Here is a 23,217-nt window from a genome sequence, read left to right on the forward strand (position 1 = left end):
TGGAAGAATACTGGAGTGTGTAGCCATTTCCTTTTCTAGGAGACCTTTCCAACCCAGGGATTAAACCTGCATCTCCTGCATTACAGGCGGATCCTTTACTGCTGAGCCACCAGGGAAGCCCTTATAGGTGTATAGGAACAAAAAATAAATAAATATTTATAAAAGAACAATAAAAAACATGAAATCATAAATCCAACTAATAAACAGATTAAAAGACTTACCAAAACAATACCATAAAAGTTTTAAATATATGTTATTTTTCAACTTGCTTGAATCTAGGTTAGCAAAAGCCAGAACAAATTTCTGTTGTTTGCAACCAAAAGGACTTGACACAGAACCCTTTCCAGAACTCGGCATATTTTTTTTAAATTTATACCAAAAAACATACAATAAACAATAAGATAAACCATGAGAAAATATTAGCAATGTGTAAATAAAGTATAAGTCCATATTATATTAAAAACTCCTTAACATAAACAAAAACATAGAAATAGCACCATAGAAATTTGGACAATATATATGAACAAGTAATTCATAAAAGAAGAAATATACATATCTAATAAACATATGAAAAAAAATTCAACCTCACTAGCAATAAAGAACCCCACTCCAGTACTCTTGCCTGGAAAATCCCATGGATGGAGGAGCCTGGTAGGCTGCGGTCCATGGGGTCGCTAAGAGTCGGATACGACTGAGCAACTTCACTTCCACTTTTCACTTTCATGCACTGGAGAAGGAAATGGCAACCCACTCCAGTGTTCTTGCCTGGAGAATCCCAGGGACGGGGGAGCCTGGTGAGCTGCCGTCTATGGGGTCACACAGAGTCAGACACAACTGAAGTGACATAGCAGCAGCAGCAGCAATAAAGAAACACTAAATAATCATGAAGTAACTTTTTTTTTTACCAAGAAAAAAAGTGAGAATTTGAGAAAAGAAAATTGCAATACTAACAAGATCTAAGAAAATGGCCACTTTATAAACTATTGGCCAAATATAAATTAACCCTGTCTTCTCAAAGGACAATTTGGAATAATGTCCATCAAAGTCTTAAACTGGCATTTACTTTCTTTTCAGCAAATTCACTTCCAGGAATTTATCCTATAGAAAAACATATGTACACAAGAATATAAATATAAATACTATGTGTAGTCATAAATACTGGAAATAATCTAAATGTTGAAAAGAGAAATGGTTCAGTAAATTACGGCATATTCTTAGTAAGGAAGACATTGTAGCAGTTAAGAATAAGATAGATCTATATGTATAACATGGAACAATTTCCAGAATATAAAATTAAGTGGTAAAAATCACACATACTTTTAATATATTACTTATATTAAAAACTAGTCTATTGAAAAATAGTTTTAAAACTACATAGCTTAAATATAATATATTACAAATATTTTTAAAATATATCTTTAATAAAGCTTAAAGAACAATGAAGGATCTAGAAACATACACCAAACCATTAAAAGTATTACTTTTTATTTCCAGTGAAAGTAATCAGAAGAATAAAAAAGGACTTTCTTGAATTTTCTTCTATATATTTCTTTTATTTTGTATGTTTACATAGTATTCATATAATTACTAAAGAAAGTAAACTATAACACTAAACAAAAGAATCTGACAAGCAAAAACCCTCCGTATTTAAATTTTTAAACTAAATACTTTAATTTTTTTTATTTCTCCACTCAAATATGATTAAATACTTTTTCAGACCTGAAATTCAAGAAAACAAAAGTTTCCTAGCCAAAGACTAAGAACTGATATTTAATATAATTATTTAAATTTGTAATAAAATTTAAGACAAGTACTTAATCCTAAGAGATTTAAGAAAACTTCTACAAGGATACAATGTTCAATATATTCATTAGTTCATTGTTTATTACATCAACTGTCAATATTTTAAAGTGGAAAAATATTCATTCAAAGGAAAAGTCATGAAATAACAGCAAAAATCCTTTGTATTATATAAGCTCCATGAGGTGTCTTTAGGCAGAATAAATTGCTGATTGGACCTGACCAGCATTAGGAACTCAATCTCTGATTTTACTCTGATTTTACCATTTAGATTTATAAATAAGGTTTCCATGTTATGCAAAGGTTGCCAAAACATTAAAACTGGCACATGATTCTAAATCAATAAAGTTGATTTTATTCCAGCTTTATTGATTTAGAATCATGTGCCAGTTTTAATGTTTTGGCAACCTTTGCATAACATGAAAACTTTATTCTATAAATCTAAATGGTCAAGGACATCTAAAAAAAATATTAGATATAAAAATTATCAAAATTCACCTGATTTTTTATAGACAAAACTTTCTAATGATAAAAATTAAGATATAAATCTGGAGAAAAGTAAAAGTCAACCCATCTCAACCTATAGTTACTGAATTAATTGGTTTCTAGTTATTCAGATGGATAGAGGAGGCTGTGGTCCATGGGTCACAAGAGTTAGTTATGACTTAGCGACTAAACCACCACCACCAATGATTCAGATAGAAACACAGCCTCAAAGGAATATTCAGATTATGTCTAGGAATTATACTTAGTAATCAGTAATAATTAATGAACAAATTCAAATGTACCAAGGTATAAATTATACTTGATATAGAGAAATTCTAGAAAAACAAAAGTCAAATCTATTTTCTGTACTTTTCTTCCAAACTAAATAAATGATAGAAAAGAATAACATACTCTAACCTTTCTGTTTGGGATTCATTGTCAATTTTGTACTGTTCAAAATCTTGGCTAAGAGACTGTAGTTTTTCTTGAAGTCTCTTTTCACGTTCTATACTTCCTTGATAAAATTTCATCTCTTTTTCCATTGCTTTTACTTTTTCTTCCATAGCCTTAAACTCATGTAGAATTAGATAGCTGACTCCACAGTACTTACAAACTTTTTCTTCAGGAGACATCTATAAAATAGAACATACATTTACTGAAATGATATTTTTTTATTTCTAAAAACTAAAGTTCAACCATCTTGGCCAAATAAAATAAATGTATATTGTGCTCTGCCATGGAGCAATAATTACAACACTTCATAAAATTTAAAAAAATGGCATGATATTGACTCTAACAAAATCTTGAAATTAGAATAGGGTCTTTCAGAGTAATAATTTCTCCACAGTATCTCTAAGAAAGATTTACCCTTGAAATATCTGCCATAAGATAAAACTTTTTGATGAAAATATCTTTACAATTCTTGTTTTAAGATGAATTTTCCCTGATATGTGAAGAAATCATTGGCCTTTCACTGCCAACTGCACTGTGATCCTGGAGATGGCTCTTAGCTTATTCAGACTTCATTTTCCTCATTTATACAATTATGGCATTGGGCCAAATGAGTTCTCAGTTCCTGTTCAGTTTTAACATTTTATGATTTGCACAGAATTTAACATTCTGTCATAAAACCACAAATAGAAGAAACACTTTGAACTTAATCTCTTCTCCCTAATCAGTTCTTTTCCCCCTCAGGTAGGTATAGTTATACCTATTTTACAGATAAGAACATAGGGACTACTGAAGTTAAATAACCAGCTGATAAGTGGAGAAGCTGACATTAAACCCAAGTCTATTTTAAAACCAGCACTTATGCCTGTAATCATTTGTATCATATTTATCTACCATGTGAATGTCTGCTAAATTCTCTTACTTCCTTCAGATAAAATGCTTATATATCTTTGGCCAGATACAGGGAGTGAAAAATAGAATTTTAGTGAAGTCAAGAGAGACGTAATTCTTTTTTCTGTATCAAGTATACAAATATTCCTCAAGCAGCCTCTACCTGTCTTGCTTTTCATAAAGATAAGACAGATTCATTAAACATTTGCGTCAGGGCACTAAAACTAAAGCAACTCTTGGACTATACAAAGAATGCCTACTCTTAATGCAACTTTGTTAAGACTATAGAAACTGCTCCTATAACTAAGAGCAATGCCACCATATATGCCTATCAATGTCATCTACCATATGTGCCTATCCATGCCATTATAAAAGAGTTACTTGATACAAACTAATAATAACTTTTATAGTTATTTTCATTTAAACTTAATAAAAATTTCAAATTAAAAACTATGATATAATACTACAAGATACAGATGAATGAGTACATCAGTCATCTAACTGCGACTGACACCAAATTTATAGATTTATGAAACAAGTTTGAAAGAAATCATAAAGATAACCTGGCTCAAGCGTGGATCTGTTCATTGAGACTATTCCAACCTAGATAAGTTGTTATCCAGAGTCTATCTCAGCACTCAAAAATGATGGGAAACTACTTTGTAAAACAGCCTGTTTCATCTTCTGATGGTTTTGTCTATGAGGGAATTCTTTCTCATGCTGGTCCCAAATCTGCTTCCTGGAGCATCCACCAGTCCTAGACCACCTAGTAACCATAAGGAATAACCAGATCTTTCTCTAATATTTAAAGACGGCTATTAGGAACACTACATATCTTTTAATTCTTTAGGTCAACACTTCCAATTCCTTCAGCTATTTCACATAATGACGGTTTTGAATTTCTTTCTCAGTCTAGATAATTTTATCTAAACATGTTCCAGTGTTCTATATCTATTTCAAAGTACGGAGTCCAGAATTGAATACTACTGTTGGTCTCATTAAAGCAGAATAAGAGTGGACCCGTATTTCCCTCATTATAAGATCTCAATAATACCATTAGTAACACAATTTAATGCAATCAGATCACAATGGTCTTCTGTATTTTTATCAATTATATGTTGCTATTATATACTAAAGCTGGCTTTTATGTTAAATAAAACCCCTACCCAAAAACACATTGCAGTGTAAAACCATGTCCCATTATACTGAATATACCAAGTCATTCCTTCCCACTATGTCCCCTTTTGTAGAGAATCCACCTTCCATAGTCCTGGCTACTCTGGTAATATGACTAAAACCCCCTCCAACAATCCACCCTAGCATGGCTGAGTGATGAATGAAGGTTGGACATTTAACCTAGAAAAACCAAGTCCTGAGCTGGGATGAGCCAGCTGAGACTATAAGTGTTGAAGACCAGGCAATTAGGACATCTTTAGCACAGCCAGAATATATAAGGATCACATGCAAGGTACAGAGTAAGCCACATTACTGGGATGAGAGAGAATAAGCAAACACACAGAGAGAAGATGAGAAAAAGACATTGCAGATCCAGTGTAAGAGAGAAAGAAATTGGAACCAGATACTGTCTCACACCCAATGACCTTCCACTTCCTCACTCCAGTCCCTGCTAAGACCTAATTGCCCTACTTGCCTTTTGGAATCCATACCCCATGTTCTCCCACTATTCTCACTTTTCCCCCTAAAGCTACCTATTCCTTACAACCAATAACCCTCATTCTCCTATGTGAGCATTTAGCTTTTCAGATACAAGTGCAGAAAAACAAATATAATTGTAAATATAAATAAATAAATAAAATTTAATGTATATACATACACATATGTATGTATGTTTTAGACTCAAACTTTAGTTAAGTGACTTTGTATCCAGAAAATTCTAAGCTTTGTATATTCTGCAAACTGATTCTGGCAAGTTGTTTTATCCATCTAATTATTGATAAAGAATGTTGAACATGAGTTCTACCCTCAGTATAAGGTTGAGGGTAGAACTCTATAGCTTGTCATATCTGCTTGGTTTGGTCTGGGGGTGGTTTAGTTGCTAAGTCATGTCTGACTCTTGTAACACCATGGACTGTAGCCCACCAGGCTCCTCTGTCCATAAGATTCTCCAGGCAAGAATACTGGAATGGGTTGCCATTTCCTTCTCATATCTGCTTGCTGCTACTGCTAAGTCGCTTCAGTCGTGTCCGACTCTGTGCGACCCCATAGACGGCAGCCCACTAGGCTCCTCTGTCCCTGGGATTCTCCAGGCAAGAATACTGGAGTGGGTTGCCATTTCCTTCTCCAATGCATAGAAGTGAAAAGTGAAAGTGAAGTTGCTGAGTAGTGCCCTACTCTTAGCAACCCCAGGGGCTGGAGCCTACCAGGCTCCTCCGTCCATGGGATTTTCCAGGCAAGAGTACTGGAGTGGGGTGCCATTGCCTTCTCCATATCTGCTTGGTTAATACTAAATCCATTACTCAGCACATTACAGATACAGTGTTTCAACTGGTTGCTAAACAACCCAATGACTTGTGTAACCTGTCTATATTTATTCATATGGCCTTTAGGAATATTAAGACAAACTTTGTCAAATGCCTTCATAAATTACATATATTCTATGTCAACTACAGTCCCTAAATCTTGTGACTCTGCACAAAATGGAATGGCAAAGCCTACATGCTAGTTCTGTTCAAGAACATAAAACTGGCTCAAGGGTTATTGTCTTTTCTAACACATGCTCACAAATTGCCCTTTAATACAGTCTAGAATCTTGTCTGGGAGTTCACTGGTAGTAATTTATGGTCATTCTATACATGGAATGGTATTTGTATGTTATCCTCTTACTCTCTACATGTTTTCAAAGATCATCAAGAGTGGCTCGGCAATCCTATTGAAATATACTATCAGTCCCCAGGAATATAAATCATTCAGGTCAAGAGACCTGAACTAATGCAGAACATACGCATATTTTCTTACAGTCCCTTTGCCCATCATGAGTTTTGGTTCCTTCTCATCAATTTAAAAATTCTTACTCTAAAGAACTTTCATCCTTAGCCTATTAATCACAGTTCTTTCCCTGCTCCTGGGAAAATGTCATGTCCTTATTTTAAAGAAAACTCTTGCTGGATAGAGCTTATTTGTAGCCTGACGTACAAAACACAAATTGTATAAACTTCAAAATTTTGAAAATTATTAGAATGTTATTCCACCATAGCAAGCGTGGTGGGAAAAGCTGAAATAAGTGAAATATACATGCTATAAAACAGGCTTCTAGATGTTCAGCATAGGAAGCCAAAATATGATATTTACTATAATCTAGGAAACAAAACAATTACAAAATAAATAATAAATCCATAAGAGTAGTCTCTAGGTTTCATTTAGTACAACCTAAGTCACTGATGATCTACATGAAACAAGTATACTGAACAAAGGTTTCAGTGCTATTAAACTGTAAATAGTTTTCAGTAAGTAAAACTACAACAGTAAAATATAATAACACTTTCAAACTCTTTGTATCTGTATAGGCTAATTACTTAGGACATTTCTGTGAAACTTGAGAAGATATGAAATACTATAATTATGTTCCCAAATGAAGTAAGTAAACCTTAGCTGTTTCTTGTGAAATATAATTTGCGCTTCATTCTTATAACTTGGTGTTGTATCATGTCGTTTTGTAAGTAAAATAATGACATGTTGTCATTCCTGAGAAAAGAGCTATCATTAGCAGGATGTTTTTGCTTTTTACAAGATGCACTTTGGAGAAGGCATCAACAAATGCAGTATATTAAACAAATGCGGAGCCATTTAAAAATAAATTGTAAACTATACTTTTCAAATGCAATATTTGTACTTTTCAAATTATAGTTATTTAATATAAAAATGATGCAAATTTTTTAAAAGGTTAAATTAGGCTTCAGATCCTTTTCAAAGCTCCTAACTATGCTTCAAGTGGAAAAAACACTCAGTAACCTCCTAGTGCCCAAGTGAAGCATTCTCTGCTCAAAAAATTGTTCTCCCTTCCTTTCCCCACCCATTCCATGCTTTCTATGCTTGCATAAGGAGGAAAGAAATAGGAAAAATTTCACTGCTGAAAAAATGACAGCACATACAAAATGTTAACCTTTCTAATAAGTTTTACATTAAAAAAGATACCTTTACTCAAAGGTACTGAATTTAGTCTAGCTAGTGAATTTCATTCAGATTGGGAGAAACATTTTCAGACAGAACAGAAGACTTTTTGAGTCATTAGTAACACAGACCGCCTGACCAGTTCATAAGGCCATCAAAACCCTTCCTTTCAACAAGTCAACTGGCAGTACTACCAACTTAAAAACCACTTTGGTAAAGACCATCTACCCAAAACCCCTATTTCCAGCAATATGTGCTTTTCTAATATATAAACAGTACTGTTCTCAAATTTATACGAAAAGGCAAAGGAACTAGAAAAGCTAAAAGAGTACTGAAAAACAAGAATAAAGTGGGAAAAGTATTTTACCTGATTTCAAGGTAAATCTGTATTGCTACAGATTAATACAGGGTAAATACTGTATTGCTACAGTAATCAATACAACATGGTATTGGTGAAAGGATAGAAGCAAAGATCAAATGGAATAGAATAGAAAACCCAGAAATAGATGAAAATAAATATGCCAAACTGATTTTTGGCAGAGGTACCAAAAGCAATTCAGTAAAGGAAAAACCACCTTTTCAGCAAATGGTCTTGGAACGATTGGATACCCATAGATTAAAAATAATAATAAAAATAAAAAATAAAAGGATTTCAAACTAAACCTCACACTCCATTAACTTAATTAACTTACAGTGGGTCATGGACTAAACTGAACAACATAAAAATATGATTTTAGAAGAAAAAAGCCTAGGAAGAAATCCTCAGGATCTAAACTAGGCACAGTTTTTACACTTGATACCAAAAGCATGATCTATAGAAGGAAAAACTGATAATCTGAATTGCAAAATTTAAAACTTCTGCTCTGTAAAACACTCTGTAAAGAGGATGAAATGACAAGCTACAGACTTGGAAAAAAAGATATGCAACCACATATTTGACAATGGACAAGTACCTAGGTCATATAAAGAACACTCAAAACTCAACAGTTAAAAAAAAATCAAATTAGAAAATGGTTAAGAGATAGATCACCTAAAAGGACACATGGATGCCAAATAAGCACATGAAAAAATAGTCAGTATCATTAGTCATTAAGAAAATGCAAATTAAGACAACAATAAGCTATCACTGCACACCTATAAGAAAGATTATAATAAAAATTAATGACAGTGGCACAATATATTTAAAGTGATAAAAGGGAAAAAACTGCAACCAAGAATACTCTATCCAGGAAGGCTTTCATTCAGATTTGATGGAGAGATCAAACGTTTTATAGATAAGCAAAAGCTAAAAGACCTTAAAACACCACCAAGCCAACTTTACAAGAAATGTTAATGTGATTTCTATAAGTAAAAAAGAAAAAAAGGCCACAACTAGAAATATGAATATTACAAAGAGAAAAAGCCCATTGGTACAGGCAAATATATAGTAAAGAAAGGAAATGAACCAGAAATAAAGCTTGTAGAAAAGTTAAAAAACAAAAGTAAGAAAATCATCTATACCCAAAATAGGCAGTTAAGAGATACACAAAACAATCAGATGTGAAATATTGTGTTAAAGAGAGTAATAATGAGGGGAGGAGAGTACAAATGCAAGGGTGTTAAAATACATTTGAAATTAAAAGGTCTACAATTTAAGACCATATCAGTTCAGTTTAGTTGCTCAGTCGTGTCCAACTCTTTGCAACCCCATGAACCACAGCACGCCAGGCCTCCCTGTCCATCACCAATTCCCGGAGTCCACCCAAACCCATGTCCATTGAGTCGGTGATGCCATCCAACCATCTCATCCTCTGTCGTTCCCTTCTTCTCCTGCCCTCAATCTTTCCCAGCATCAAGGTCTTTTCAAATGGGTCAGCTCTTCACATCAGATTGCCAAAGTATTGGAGTTTCAGCTTCAACATCAGTCCTTCCAATGAAAACCTAGGACTGATCTCCTTTAGGACAGATTGGTTGTATCTCCTTGCAGTCCAAGGGACTCTCAAGACTCTTCTCCAACACCACAGTTCAAAAGCATCACTTCTTCGGTGTTCAGCTTTCTTCACAGTCCAACTCTCACATCCATACATGACCACTGGAAAAATCATAGCCTTGACGAGATGGACCTTTGTTGGCAAAGTAATGTCTCTGCTTTTTAATATGCCATCTAGGTTGGTCATAACTTTCCTTCCAAGGAGTAAGCATCTTTTAATTTCATGGCTGTAATCACCATCTGCAGTGATTTTGGAGCCCAGAAAAATAGTCAGCCACTATATATATGTATGTGTGTGTATATATATTTATCTGCTGCTGCTGCTAAGTCACTTCAGTTGTGTCCAACTGTGTGCAACTCCATAGACGGCAGCCCACCAGGCTCCTCCATTCCTGGGATTCTCCAGGCCAGAACACTGGATTGGGTTGCCATTTCCTTTTCCAACGCATGCATGCATGCTAAGTCACTTCAGTCGTGTCTGACTCCGTGCAACCCTATGGACAGCAGTCCACCAGGCTCCTCTGTCTAAGGGATTCTCTAGGCAAGAATACTGGAATGGGTTGCCATTTCCATATATATATACATATATACATATATATATATAGCTATATATAAGCCTCATGGTAAACCACAAACCAAAAACTGATAATAGATACAAACATACACACACAAAAAGGAATCCAAACACAGCACTAAAGATAGTCATCAAACCACAAGAGAAAAGAACAAAAAAAGAAGAAAGGAACAACAAAGATCTGAAAAAATTAACAAAATGCCAATAAGAACATAGGTATCAGTAATTACTTTAAATATAACTGGATTAAATGCTCCAATCAAAACACCTTGAGTGGCTCAATGGAAACAAAAACCAGATCAGTATATATGCTGCCTACAACAGTCTCATTTCAGACTTAAAGACACAAACAGATTGAAAATGAAGGGATAGGTAACAATAACCCGGTGTACGAGACAGCAAAAGAGACACTGATGTATAGAACGGTCTTATGGACTCTGTGGGAGAGGGAGAGGGTGGGAAGATTTGGGAGAATGGCAATGAAACATGTAAAGTATCATGTGGGAAACGAGTTGCCAGTCCAGGTTCGATGCATGATGCTGGATGCTTGGGACTGGTGCACTGGGAAGGCCCAGGGGGATGGTATGGGGAGGGAGGAGGGAGGAGGGTTTGGGATGGGGAACACATGTATACCTGTGGCGGATTCACTTTGATATTTGGCAAAACTAATACAATTATGTAAAGTTTAAAAATAAAATAAAATTGGAGAAAAAAAAAAAAAAAAAAAGAAAATGAAGGGATAGAAAAAGGTATTCATTGCAAATGGAAATCAAAGGAAAGCCGGGTTGGCAATACCTACATAAGATAAAATCGGCTTTAAAATAAAGAATGTTACAAGAGACAAAGACATTAAATGATCAAGTGCTAAATCCAAGAACATATAATAATCACAAATATATATAAGCCCTAATAAAGCAGCATCTAAATACATAAAGCAAATACTAACAGATATAAAGGAAGGAATTGACAGTAATACAATAATAGTAGGGGATTTAACATCACACTTACATCAATGGAGAGATCATCCAAGCAGAAAATTAATCAGGAAACACTGGCCTTAAATTACAAACTAAACCAGATGAACTTAATAGATATACATAGAACATACACCATTACAAAGCAGAAGAATATGCTTCTTTTCAAGTGCCTGGAAACATTCTCCAGGACAGTTCACATACTAGGCCACAAAACAAAACTTGGAAAATTTAAGAAAACTGAAATCATATCAAGTATCTTTTCCAACCACAATACTATGAGACTACAAATCAATTACAATGGAAAAAAACTTAAAAAAAAAAAAAATGTGGAGGCTAAACAATATACTACTAAACAACCAATGGTTCACTGGAGAAATAAAAAAAGAAATTAAAAAATTACTTGGAAAAAAGAAATTTTAAATTTCTTTTAATTTAAAAAAAAGAAATTTAAAATTACTTTGTAATTAAAAATTACAAAAATTAAATGAAAATGAAAACAAAACAAAAGGACACAGAAAAAGAGGACAGTTTGTAGCAATAAAAGTTTAACTCAGGAAACAAGAAATATCTCAAATAAACAACCTAACCTTACACCTAAAGGAACTAGAAAAAGAAAACCAAACAAAACCCAAAGTTAGTGGAATGAAAAACCATAAAGATGAGAGAAGAAACAAGTTAAATGGAGACTCTAAAAATTATAGAAAAGATCAGTACAACTAAGTGCTGGTTCTTTGAAAAGGTAAACAAAATTGATAAACCTTTAGCCAGACTCACCAAGAAAAAAGAGAAAAGACAAAAATTAATAAAATCAGAAATGAAAAATAAGTTACAACCAACATCATAAAAATACAAAAGATTGTAAGTGACTACTAAGAACAAATATATGCCAATAAAATGGATGACCTAGAAGAAATGGACAAATTCCCAGAAATTTACAATTTCTAGGAAACAGGACTCCCATGGCTGAAACAGGAAGAAACAGAAACTATAACAGACAAACTACTGGTAATGAAATTGAATCAATTATTTTAAAACTCAGGGAAAAAAAAAAGTCCAAGAGCAGACAGCTTCACAAGTGAATTTTACCAAACATTTAGAGAAGAGTTAACACCTATCTTCCTCAAACTATTCCAAAAAACTGCAGAGGAAGGAATGCTTCCACACACTCTATGAGGCCAGCATCACCCTTATACTAAACCCAGACAAAAGAAACTACAGGCCAATATCACTGAGGAACACAGATGCAAAAATCCTCAACAAAATATTATTAAATTGAATCTAACAATACATTACAAGGATCATAAACCATGCTCAAGTGGGATTTATCCCAGGGTTGCAAAGATTTTTCAATATCTGTATATCAATGTAATACACCACATTAATAAATTGAAGAATAAGGACCATATGATCACCTTCAGTTCACTTCAGTCGCTCAGTCGTGTCCTACTCTTTGCAACCCCATGAACTGCAGCACACCAGGCCTTCCTGTCCATCATCAACTCCCGGAGTCCACGCAAACCCATGTCCATTGAGTTGGTGATGCCATCCAACCATCTCATCCTCTGTCGTCCCCTTCTCCTCCTGCCCTCAATCTTTCCCAGCATCAGGATCTTTTCAAATGAGTCAGCTCTTTGTATCAGGTGGCCAAAGTACTGGAGTTTCAGCTTTAACATCAGTCCTTCCAATGAACACCCAGGACTGATATCCTTTAGGATGGACTGGTTGGATATCCTTGCAGCCCAAGGGACTCTCAAGAGTCTTCTCCAACACCACAGTTCAAAAGCATCAATTCTTCAGCACTCAGCTTTCTTTATAGTCCAACTCTCACATCCATACATGACCACTGGAAAAACCATAGCCTTGACGAGATGGACCTTTGTTGGCAAAGTAATGTCTCTGCTTTTTAATATGCCATCTAGGTTGGTCATAACTTTCCTTCCAAGGAGTAAGCATCTTTTAATTTCATGGCTGCAATCACCATCTGCAGTGATTTTGGAGTCCAGAAAAATCTTGACAAAATTCAACACCCATTTATGATAAAAACTCTCACAAAGTGAGTATAGATATAACATACCTCAACATAATAAAGGCCATGTATGACAAGCCCAAAGCTAACATCATACTCAATAATGAAAGTATTTCCTCTGATATTAGGAATAAGACAATGCCCATTCTTGCCACTTTTATTCAACATAGTATTGGAAGTCTTAGCCATGGCAATTAGGTAAGAAAAATAAATAAAAGAATTCTAATTGCAAAGGAAGAAGTAAAACTGTCATAGTTTGCAAATGACACAATATTGTCCATAGAAAATCCTAAGGATACCAACAAAAAACTACTAGAGCTCATCAATGAATTCAGTAAAGTTGCAGGATAGAAAATGAATGTACAGAAATCTGTTGCATTTCTATATACTAACAATAAACTATCAGAAAGAGAGATTAGTCTTTTGGACTCTGTGGGAGAGGGTGAGGGTGGGATGATTTGGGAGAATGGCACTGAAACATGTATAATATCATATGTGAAAAGAATTACCAGTCCAGGTTCGATGCATGATACAGGATGCGCGGGGCTGGTGCACTGGGATGACCCAGAGGGATGGTATGGGGAGGGAGGTGGGAGGGGGTTCAAGATGGGGAACACGTGTACACCTGTGGCAGATTCATGTTGATGTATGTAAAAACCAATACAATATTGTAATTAGCCTCCAATTATAATAAATATATTTATATTAAAAATAAATAAATAATTTTTTTAAAAGACAGAAAGAGAAATTAAAGAAACAGTCATATCAAAAAGAATAAAATTAACCCAGGAATAAACCTACCTGAGGAGGTAGGGAAAACTATGAGACACAGATGAAAGAAACTGATGATGAAACAAACAGATGAAAAGATATATACCATGTTTATGAACTGTAAGAATACTGTTTAAATGACCATACTACTAAAGGCAATCTTCACATTCAATGCAATTCCTATCAAAATATCAATGGCATTTTTCATATAACTACAACAGTTTTATAAATTGCATAGGAATACATTTATGTATTTCTAAATGTGATACACTGGAGAAGGGAATGGCAAACCACTTCAGTATTCTTGCCTTGAGAACCCCATGAACACTATGGAAAGGAAAAGTGATAGGATACTGAAAGAGGAACTCCCCAGGTCAGTAGGTGCCCAGTATGCTACTGGAGATCAGTGGAGAAATAACTCCAGAAAGAATGAAGGGATGAAGCCAAAGCAAAAACAATACCCAGCTGTGGATGTGACTGGTGATAGAAGCAAGGTCCGATACTGTAAAGAGCAATATTACATAGTAACCTGGAATGTCAGGTCCATGAATCAAGGCAAACTGGAAGTGGTCAAACGAGATGGCAAGAGTGAACATCGACATTCTAGGAATCAGCGAACTAAAATGGACTGGAATGGGTGAATTTAACTCAGATGACCATTATATCTACTAGTGTGGGCAGGATTCCCTCAGAAGAAATGGAGTAGCCATCATGGTCAACAAAAGAGTCCGAAATGCAGTACTTGGATGCAATCTCAAAAACGACAGAATGATCTCTGTTCGTTTCCAAGGCAAACCATTCAATATCACAGTAATCCAAGTCTATGCCCCAACCAGTAACTCTGAAGAAGCTGAGGTTGAAGGGTTCTATGAAGACCTACAAGACCTTTTAGAACTAACACCCAAAAAAGATGTCCTTTTCATTATAGGGGACTGGAATGCAAAAGTAGGAAGTCAAGAAACACCTGGAGTAACAGGCAAATTTGGCCTTGGAATACAGAATGAAGCAGGGCAAAGACTAATAGGGTTTTGCCAAGAAAATGCACTGGTCATAGCAAACACCCTCTTCCAACACCACAAGAGAAGACTCTACACATGGACATCACCAGATGGTCAACACTGAAATCAGATTGATTATATTCTTTGCAGCCAAAGATGGAGAAGCTCTATACAGTCAACAAAAACAAGACTGGGAGCTGACTGTGGCTCAGATCATGAACTCCTTATTACCAAATTCAGACTTAAATTGAAGAAAGTAGGGAAAACCACTAGACCATTCAGGTATGATATAAATCAAATCCCTTATACAGTGGAAGTGAGACATAGATTTAAGGGACTAGATCTGATAGAGTGCCTGATGAACTATGGAATGAGGTTCATGACATTGTACAGGAGACAGGGATCAAGACCATCCCCATGGAAAAGAAATGCAAAAAAGCAAAATAGCTGTCTAGGGAGACCTTACAATGAGCTGTGAAAAGAAGAGAAGCAAAAAACAAAGGAGAAAAGGAAAGATATAAACATCTGAATGCAGAGTTCTAAAGAATAGCTAGAAGAGATAAGAAAGCCTTCCTCAGCGATCAGTTCAAAGAAATAGAGGAAAACAACAGAATGGGAAAGACTAGAGATCTCTTCAAGAAAATTAGAGATACCAAGGGAACACTTCATGCAAAGATGGGCTCAATAAAGGACAGAAATGGTATGGACCTAACAGAAGCAGAAGATATTAAGAAGAGATGGCAAGAATACACAGGAGAACTGTACAAAAAAGATCTTCACGATCCAGATAATCACGATGGTGTGATCACTGACCTAGAGCCAGACATCCTGGAATGTGAAGTCAAGTGGGCCTTAGAAAGCATCACTACAAACAAAGCTAGTGGAGGTCCTGGAATTCCAGTGGAGCTATTTCAAATCCTGAAAGATGATGCTGTAAAAGTGTTACACTCAATATGCCAGCAAATTTGGAAAACTCAGCAGTGGCCACAGGACTGGAAAAGGTCAGTTTTCATTCCAATCCCAAAGAAAAGCAATGCCAAAGAATGCTCAAACTACCACACAATTGCACTCATCTCACATGCTAGTAAAATAATGCTCAAAATTCTCCAAGCCAGGCTTCAGCAGTACGTGAACCGTGAACTTCCTGATGTCCAAGCTGGTTTTAGAAAAGGCAGAGGAACCACAGATCAAATTGCCAACATCCGCTGGATCATGGAAAAAGCAAGAGAGTTCCAGAAAAACATCTATTTCTGCTTTATTGACTATGCCAAAGCCTTTGACTGTGTGAATCACAATAAACTGTGGAAAATTCTGAAAGAGATGGGAATACCAGACCACCTGACCTGCCTCTTAAGAAACCTATATGCAGGTCAGGAAGCAACAGTTAGAACTGGACATGGAACAACAGACTGGTTCCAAATAGGAAAAGGAGTACATCAAGGCTGTATATTGTCACCCTGCTTATTTAACTTCTATGCAGAGTACATCATGAGAAATGCTGGACTGGAAGAAACACAAGCTGGAATCAAGATTGCTGGGAGAAATATCAATAACCTCACATATGCAGATGACACCATCCTTATGGCACAAAGTGAAGAGGAACTCAAAAGCCTTCTGATGAAAGTGAAAGTGGAGAGTGAAAAAGTTAGCTTAAAGCTCAACATTCAGAAAACGAAGATCATGGCATCCGGTCCCACCACTTCATGGGAAATAGATGGGGAAACAGTGGAAACAGTGTCAGACTTTATTTTCTTGGGCTCCAAAATCACTGCAGATGGTGACTGCAGCCATGAAATTAAAAGACGCTTACTCCTTGGAAGGAAAGTTATGACCAACCTAGATAGCATATTCAAAAGCAGAGACATTACTTTGTCAACAAAGGTCCGTCTAGTCAAGGCTATGGTTTTTCCTGTGGTCATGTATGGATGTGAGAGTTGGACTGTGAAGAAAGCTGAGTGCTGAAGAATTGATGCTTTTGAACTGTGGTGTTGGAGAAGACTCTTGAGAGTCCCTTGGACTGCAAGGAGATCCAACCAGTCCATTCTGAAGGAGATCAGCCCTGGGATTTCTTTGGAAGGAATGATGCTAAAGCTGAAACTCCAGTACTTTGGCCACCTCATGCGAAGAGTTGACTCATTGGAAAAGACTCTGATGCTGGGAGGGATTGGGGGCAGGAGGAGAAGGGGACGACAGAGGATGAGATGGTTGGATGGCATCACTGACTCGATGGACGTAAGTCTGAGTGAACTCCAGGCGTTGGTGATAACAGGGAGGCCTGGCATGCTGCAATTCATGGGGTCGCAAAGAGTCGGAGATGACTGAGCAACTGAACTTAACTGAACTGATAGAAATACAAAAGACCCTCAATAGCTAGAATAATATTGAGAAAGAACAGAACTAGAGGTATCATGTTCCCTGACTTGAAACTATAATGCAAAGCTACAGCAATAGAACAGTATGGTTCTGGTATAAAAACAGTAAACAGACACATGGATCACTGCAGCAGAAGAGAGAGTCCTGAAACAAACCAACACACTTATGGTCAATTAATCTACTACAAAGGCAACAAGAATATATAGTAGAAAATTGGATAAAAGGCAGTCTTCATTAAGTGCTGTTGGGAAAATAGGACAGTTATATGTAAAAAAAATGAAACTTGAACATTTTCTAACACCATATACAAGAATAAACTCAAACTGGATTAAAGACCTACAGGTAAGACCAGAAATCATTAAACTCCTAGAAGAAAACAGACAAAAACTCTCTTTGACATAAATCATAACAGTATTGTTTGATCTTTCTTCCAAAGCAAAGGAAACAAAAGCAAACATAAGCAAATGAGATCTAATCAAGCTGAAAAGCTTTTGCATACCAAAGGAAACCTTCAACAACAACAAAAAGACAACCTATGGAATGGGAAAAAAATTTGCAAATGATATGACTGATAAGGGATTAATAATCAAAATACAAACAGCTCATAGAACTTGATATAAAAAGAAAACCCAATTTAAAAATAGAAAACCTGAATAAATCTTTTTCCATAGAATACATACAGATGGCAAATAGGCACTTGAAAAGATGCTCAACATTGTTAATCATCAGAGAAATGAAAATTAAAAATCACAAAGATATCATCTCACACCTATTAAGAATGGCCAACATAAAAAAAAAATTAACAAAAGTGGGCGAAGATGCAAGGAAGAACAAATCCTCAGACACTGTTTGTGGGAATGTAAATTGATGCAACCACTTTTGCAAACAGAATAGAGGTTTCTCAAAAAAAAAAAAAAAACCCCTAAAGTAGAACTATCATATGATACAGCAATTCCAGTCCTGGGTGTATATCCAGAAAAAAATGAAAATACTAATTCAAAAAGAGACATGCACCACAATGTTCACAGCAGCATTATTTACAATGCCCAAGATATGGAAACAACTTAAGTGTCCATCAACAGATGAACAGATAAAGAAGATGTGAATGGAATATTACTCAGCCATTAAAAGAATGAAATTTTGCCATCTGCAACAACAAGCATGGACTCGAAGGGTACTATGCTGAGTGGCATAAGTCAGACAAAGACAAATATTATATGATATCACATATATGTAGAATCTAAAAAATACAACTACTGAATATGCCAAAAAGGAAACAGAATCACAGATAAAGAGAACATGCTAGTGGTTACCACTGGGGAGGGGGAAAGGAAAAGGGGCAAGTTAGGGATGGGGGATTAAGAGGTATAAACTATTATATATAAAATAAATAAGCCACAAGGATATATTATAGATCATAGGGAATATAGCCAATATTTTATAATAACTATCAATGGAATATAACCTTTAAAATTGTGAATTACTATGCTGTACACCTGAAACATATAATTTTGTACATTAACTATATCCCAATAAAACTTTTTTCAACCAATGACATCAAATACTAAACATGCAGAGAAACTGGATCACTCATACACTGCTGGTGAGGATGTAAAATGTTACAGCCCTCTGGCAGTGTTTAGAAAACTGAACATGCAACTACCAAACAATCTAGCAATTGTACTTGAGCATTTGTCCTATGAAAATAAAAACACAAGTTCACATAAAAACCTGTACACTAATATTTACTGCAGCTTTATACATAATAGCCCCAAACAGGAAAAACTCAGATGTTCTTCAACAGGTTAAATAAATTGCAGTACATTTATATCATGGAATGCTACTCAGCAACACAAAGGAATTAACTACAAATATAAGCAACAATATGTGTAAAACTCCAGATAATTACACTGATTCAAAAAAAAAAAAAAAAAACTAATCCCAAAGACTACATATTGCATAATCCCATTTTTAAAACATTCTTGAGGTGACAAAATTATTGGGAGACCAGATCACTGGTTGCTAGAGGTCATGAATTGGGGGTAGGATAGTGGAGGCACGTGAAAGCAGAGGTTGAGGTGAATGTAGCTATAAAAGGGCAACATGAGGAATCTTTGTTGTCACAGAATCCTTAACTGTGTCAGTGTCAATGTCTGGTTGTGATATCTAGTGGAGTTTTGCCAGATGTTACCATTGGAGCAAGTTGGGGGAAGGGTACATGAGATGTCTTGGTATTTCTCACAACTGCTTGTGAGTTTACAATGATCTTGAAATAAAAGGTTTGGTTTCAAAATAATAAAATATAAATAAAGCTGGTAATAAAATGCTAGAGATTAATCCACAGAGAAATTTCAATAAGCAATTTTAAGAAGTGTTGTCTTCATATACAAATTATACATGACATGACTATGTTTAGATTTAAATATACCTCCAAAGTATATTTACCCTAACACCTATTTTTCTAGAAAACTTCACCTTAGTAAATTCTGGGACTCTCTATGGCCAGGCAGCAAAAGTATTTTGGACTGCTGCTGCTGCTGCTGCTGCTAAGTCGCTTCAGTCGTGTCCGACTCCGTGTGACCCCATAGATGGAAGCCCACCAGGCTCCCCCATCCCTGGGATTCTCCAGGCAAGAACACTGGAGTGGGTTGCCATTTCCTTCTCCAATGCATGAAAGTGAAAAGTGAAAGGGAAGTCGCTCAGTCATGTCCAACTCCTAGCGACCCCATGGACTGCAGCCCACCAGGCTCCTCCATCCATGGGATTTTCCAGGCAAGAGTACTGGAGTGGGGTGCCATTGCCTTCTCCGGTATTTTGGACTACAAATTAACAAATACAGACTTTTCAATATTCATAGTTATTTTTTTTTTTAAGTTTTCCCTAATGAACTCTCTTGGGTCACAATATTAAGTGAACAGTCTCTTCAAAAATTATATAGCTTCTTATGTCTTTTGTAAGTTTCAAAACTACAATTGCTTAAAAAGACACATATACCCCCACACATATAGACATATCACTACTTTTTCAGGATAATAGCGCTAATGTTTCAATGATATTCTCTCCTTTTCCTCTACTTTAATTCAACACAAAATCTGATCCTAGCCACAGTGGCCCAAAATGACCTAGAAAATTAAGTTTATTTTCTCTGGCAATGACAACCTGTGCTTGGAAATATAAAACTGTTATTCTGAATAAATTTCAAAGTTCCAAAGTACTAAAATTACTGAAACAGGACAAAATGAGCTGTTGCTGGTAGGGAAAGGGATTGTTATCCCAGAAAGAACAGCCTGCTCTCCAGCCCTTGCACTGCCACTTCTGTATTATAAAATAAACAACTCTGGTCTCTTTATTTTACTTTGTGTCCTGTGATAATAAATATCTCCTGAGGCTAAAATCCCATTAAAAGTGCTCATTTTGTCACCATTAAAAAATAACAAGAGATCAGTTCTACTTTTGCAAAATAACTGAGTTTTCCACTGATTTGTTGAGGTTCTGACTTCTGTGTATATCTTCTAGCAAAAACAGCAAAAAGGAATATTACTCATTGTTCTTCTTTCTAAAAAGACTCCATATGTTTCTGAAATAGGTGCACATTCAGGAAGGGAAGAAATATATAATTATTATTTTGCTAATCTGTAAGTGTTTTAATTTTAATTGTGGCAATAAAATACTAAACACAAAGTGTACTATCATTACAAGTGCATTCTGCTTTCAGTCTGCTAGATGAAAATTCCAGCAAAGCTGCTACTTATTGGAAGTCAGAAACAGGCAGGAGTCAACTTTGTCTAGAGAGTATATTTAGAGATATAGTCTAAGTACATAAAGAAGTAAGCTGTAGAGTCCAGCAGCAGACAAAGGGGATGAGTATAGTCTTGCCTTCCAGCCCATTAGTCTGTTTGACATTTTCTGCTACTTGTGGAGATGGGAATCTGAAATGTGTTTATGCTCAGTCAGAAATTGTGATAAAAAAACAAAAAGATCTGGGAGTGGTTGTCAAAAGATTATCTTTTTCTTTCTTCCTTAAGATTTCCTAAGAAGATAAGACTAGTGGCAAGAGGATTTAACAATCTTCTCTTTCTAATAAGGTAATGGACTAACTAGAGCTTAGTATTATCGGTATTCTCCATACTTTTCCTTTGTTGGCCATCTCCCCCACCACATTTATATTCTCTTGCAACTCTTATCTACTGCTACCTATTTTACTAGTGTGTGTACAGTGTAGTACAGTCATTTCCATTTCCTTTATCATATATCTTTCGAGTAATTGATCAACCATCCTATTTCCATATTATACAGCAAAAGTACAGAAAGAAAAATACTTCCCTCACTTCTCTTTCCTGATTTCTACACTAACCTTTCTTGCCTACACACAGCAAAAAAAAGGAAATACAGCAGGGGCTTCTCTAGAAAGAAGCCATTAGTGTTAGTCACTCAGTCCTGTCTGACTTTTCGCAACCCCATGGACTGTAGCCTGCCAGGCTTCTCTGTCTATGGGATTTTCCAGGCAAGAATACTGGAGTGGGTTGCCATTTCCTTTTCCAGGGGATCTTCCTGACCCAGGGATCGAACCCAGATGTCCCGCATTGCAGGAAGATTCTTTACCATCTGAGTCACCAGGGAATCCCCTAGAAAGAAGAGCCAGCATAAAAACTAACGTAAAAAGTTAACAAAAGAACAAGAAAAAAAGCCTCTAAAAGTCTTCTGTGTCACTGTACACTGATCCACCCATCCTCATTCTTATCCCATAAAGAAATATAGCACAATTTCCAAGTCATTATGAAAGCCTAAGATTTGTTTTATCTTAATAATGAAATCCCTGGTGGCTCAGATGCTAAAGCATCTGCCTACAATGTGGGAGACCTGGATTCTAGCCCTGTGTCAGGAAGATCCTCTGGAGAAGGAAATGGCAACCCACTCCAGTACTCTTGCCTGGAAAATCCCATGGACAAAAGAGCCTAGTAAGCTACAGTCCACGGGGTTGCAAAGAATCAGACATGACTGAGCGACTAAACTTTAATAATGAAATGGTTCTGATCTGAAGTACTCTTATTACTATTATAAGCTTATATATCTGTTTAATGTGCTTGCATATAGAATAATGTATGCAAGCTGACTAAATAAATATGCTTTAACCAGTTACATTATGGACAATCTAGAGGAATCAAATATTAGGTAAGAAAACGAGTAACTGACATTCCCAAAACAACCTCTAACAGGCTGTGGGATGCATGTGCATACTTTTGGTTGCTTTATAATCAAGTACCCAAAACAGTGTCTGGCACACTACAGGCACTTGATAAATACTTGTCGTACAAGTGTATCTAACTTCAGTCTGAAAAAGTGCAAAGATGCACTTTACAGGCTAAGCATTCAGCAGACCAAGGGCTACAATCAACTCATTTGTCCAGGGCCTTAGGCAGCTAAGCTACTCCTGGCCTCCCCACCTCTCTGCATTAAACAGACAGCTCCCTGTCATTTAAGATTTGAGAATATATGTGTATTTAAAAATGATTGGTTTTAGCATTTTTAAAAAATTTACTTATATAAGTACCTTAAACAAGAAAAAAACCACATTCTTCAACTTATTAAAAACTCTGTTAAAGACATACTCTTTCATGCATTTAAAACACTGAAGTTGTTAAACATTCTCTACCCTGGCCAGTATTTTTTCTTACCAGTGAGCTTTTGTTCACTTAGCCCAGAATAACCTTTTCCCTGTCTGTCTCTAGGAGTACTTCGCTTTCAAGGGCCAATTCCAGTTCTATTTCCTGCAT

General features: G+C 35.8%; 1 protein-coding gene across 3 annotated transcripts in view; it reads right to left on the bottom strand.

The window, feature by feature from the left end:
• Nucleotides 1–23,217, bottom strand: part of LEKR1 (leucine, glutamate and lysine rich 1) — a 214,155-nt gene that overhangs the window by 185,660 nt on the left and 5,278 nt on the right. For 2 of the 3 annotated variants that reach the window (XM_059888819.1, XM_024995787.2), the window contains exon 3: nucleotides 2,704–2,918. The exons of the other annotated variant lie outside the window; for it this stretch is intronic. In XM_059888819.1, the coding sequence (XP_059744802.1) occupies nucleotides 2,704–2,918 (215 nt within the window). The remainder of the gene's footprint in view (nucleotides 1–2,703; nucleotides 2,919–23,217) is intronic. 3 annotated transcript variants of the gene reach the window in all.

Source organism: Bos taurus, chromosome 1 (assembly GCF_002263795.3).
Source record: "Bos taurus isolate L1 Dominette 01449 registration number 42190680 breed Hereford chromosome 1, ARS-UCD2.0, whole genome shotgun sequence".
NCBI classification, from domain to species: domain Eukaryota; kingdom Metazoa; phylum Chordata; class Mammalia; order Artiodactyla; family Bovidae; genus Bos; species Bos taurus.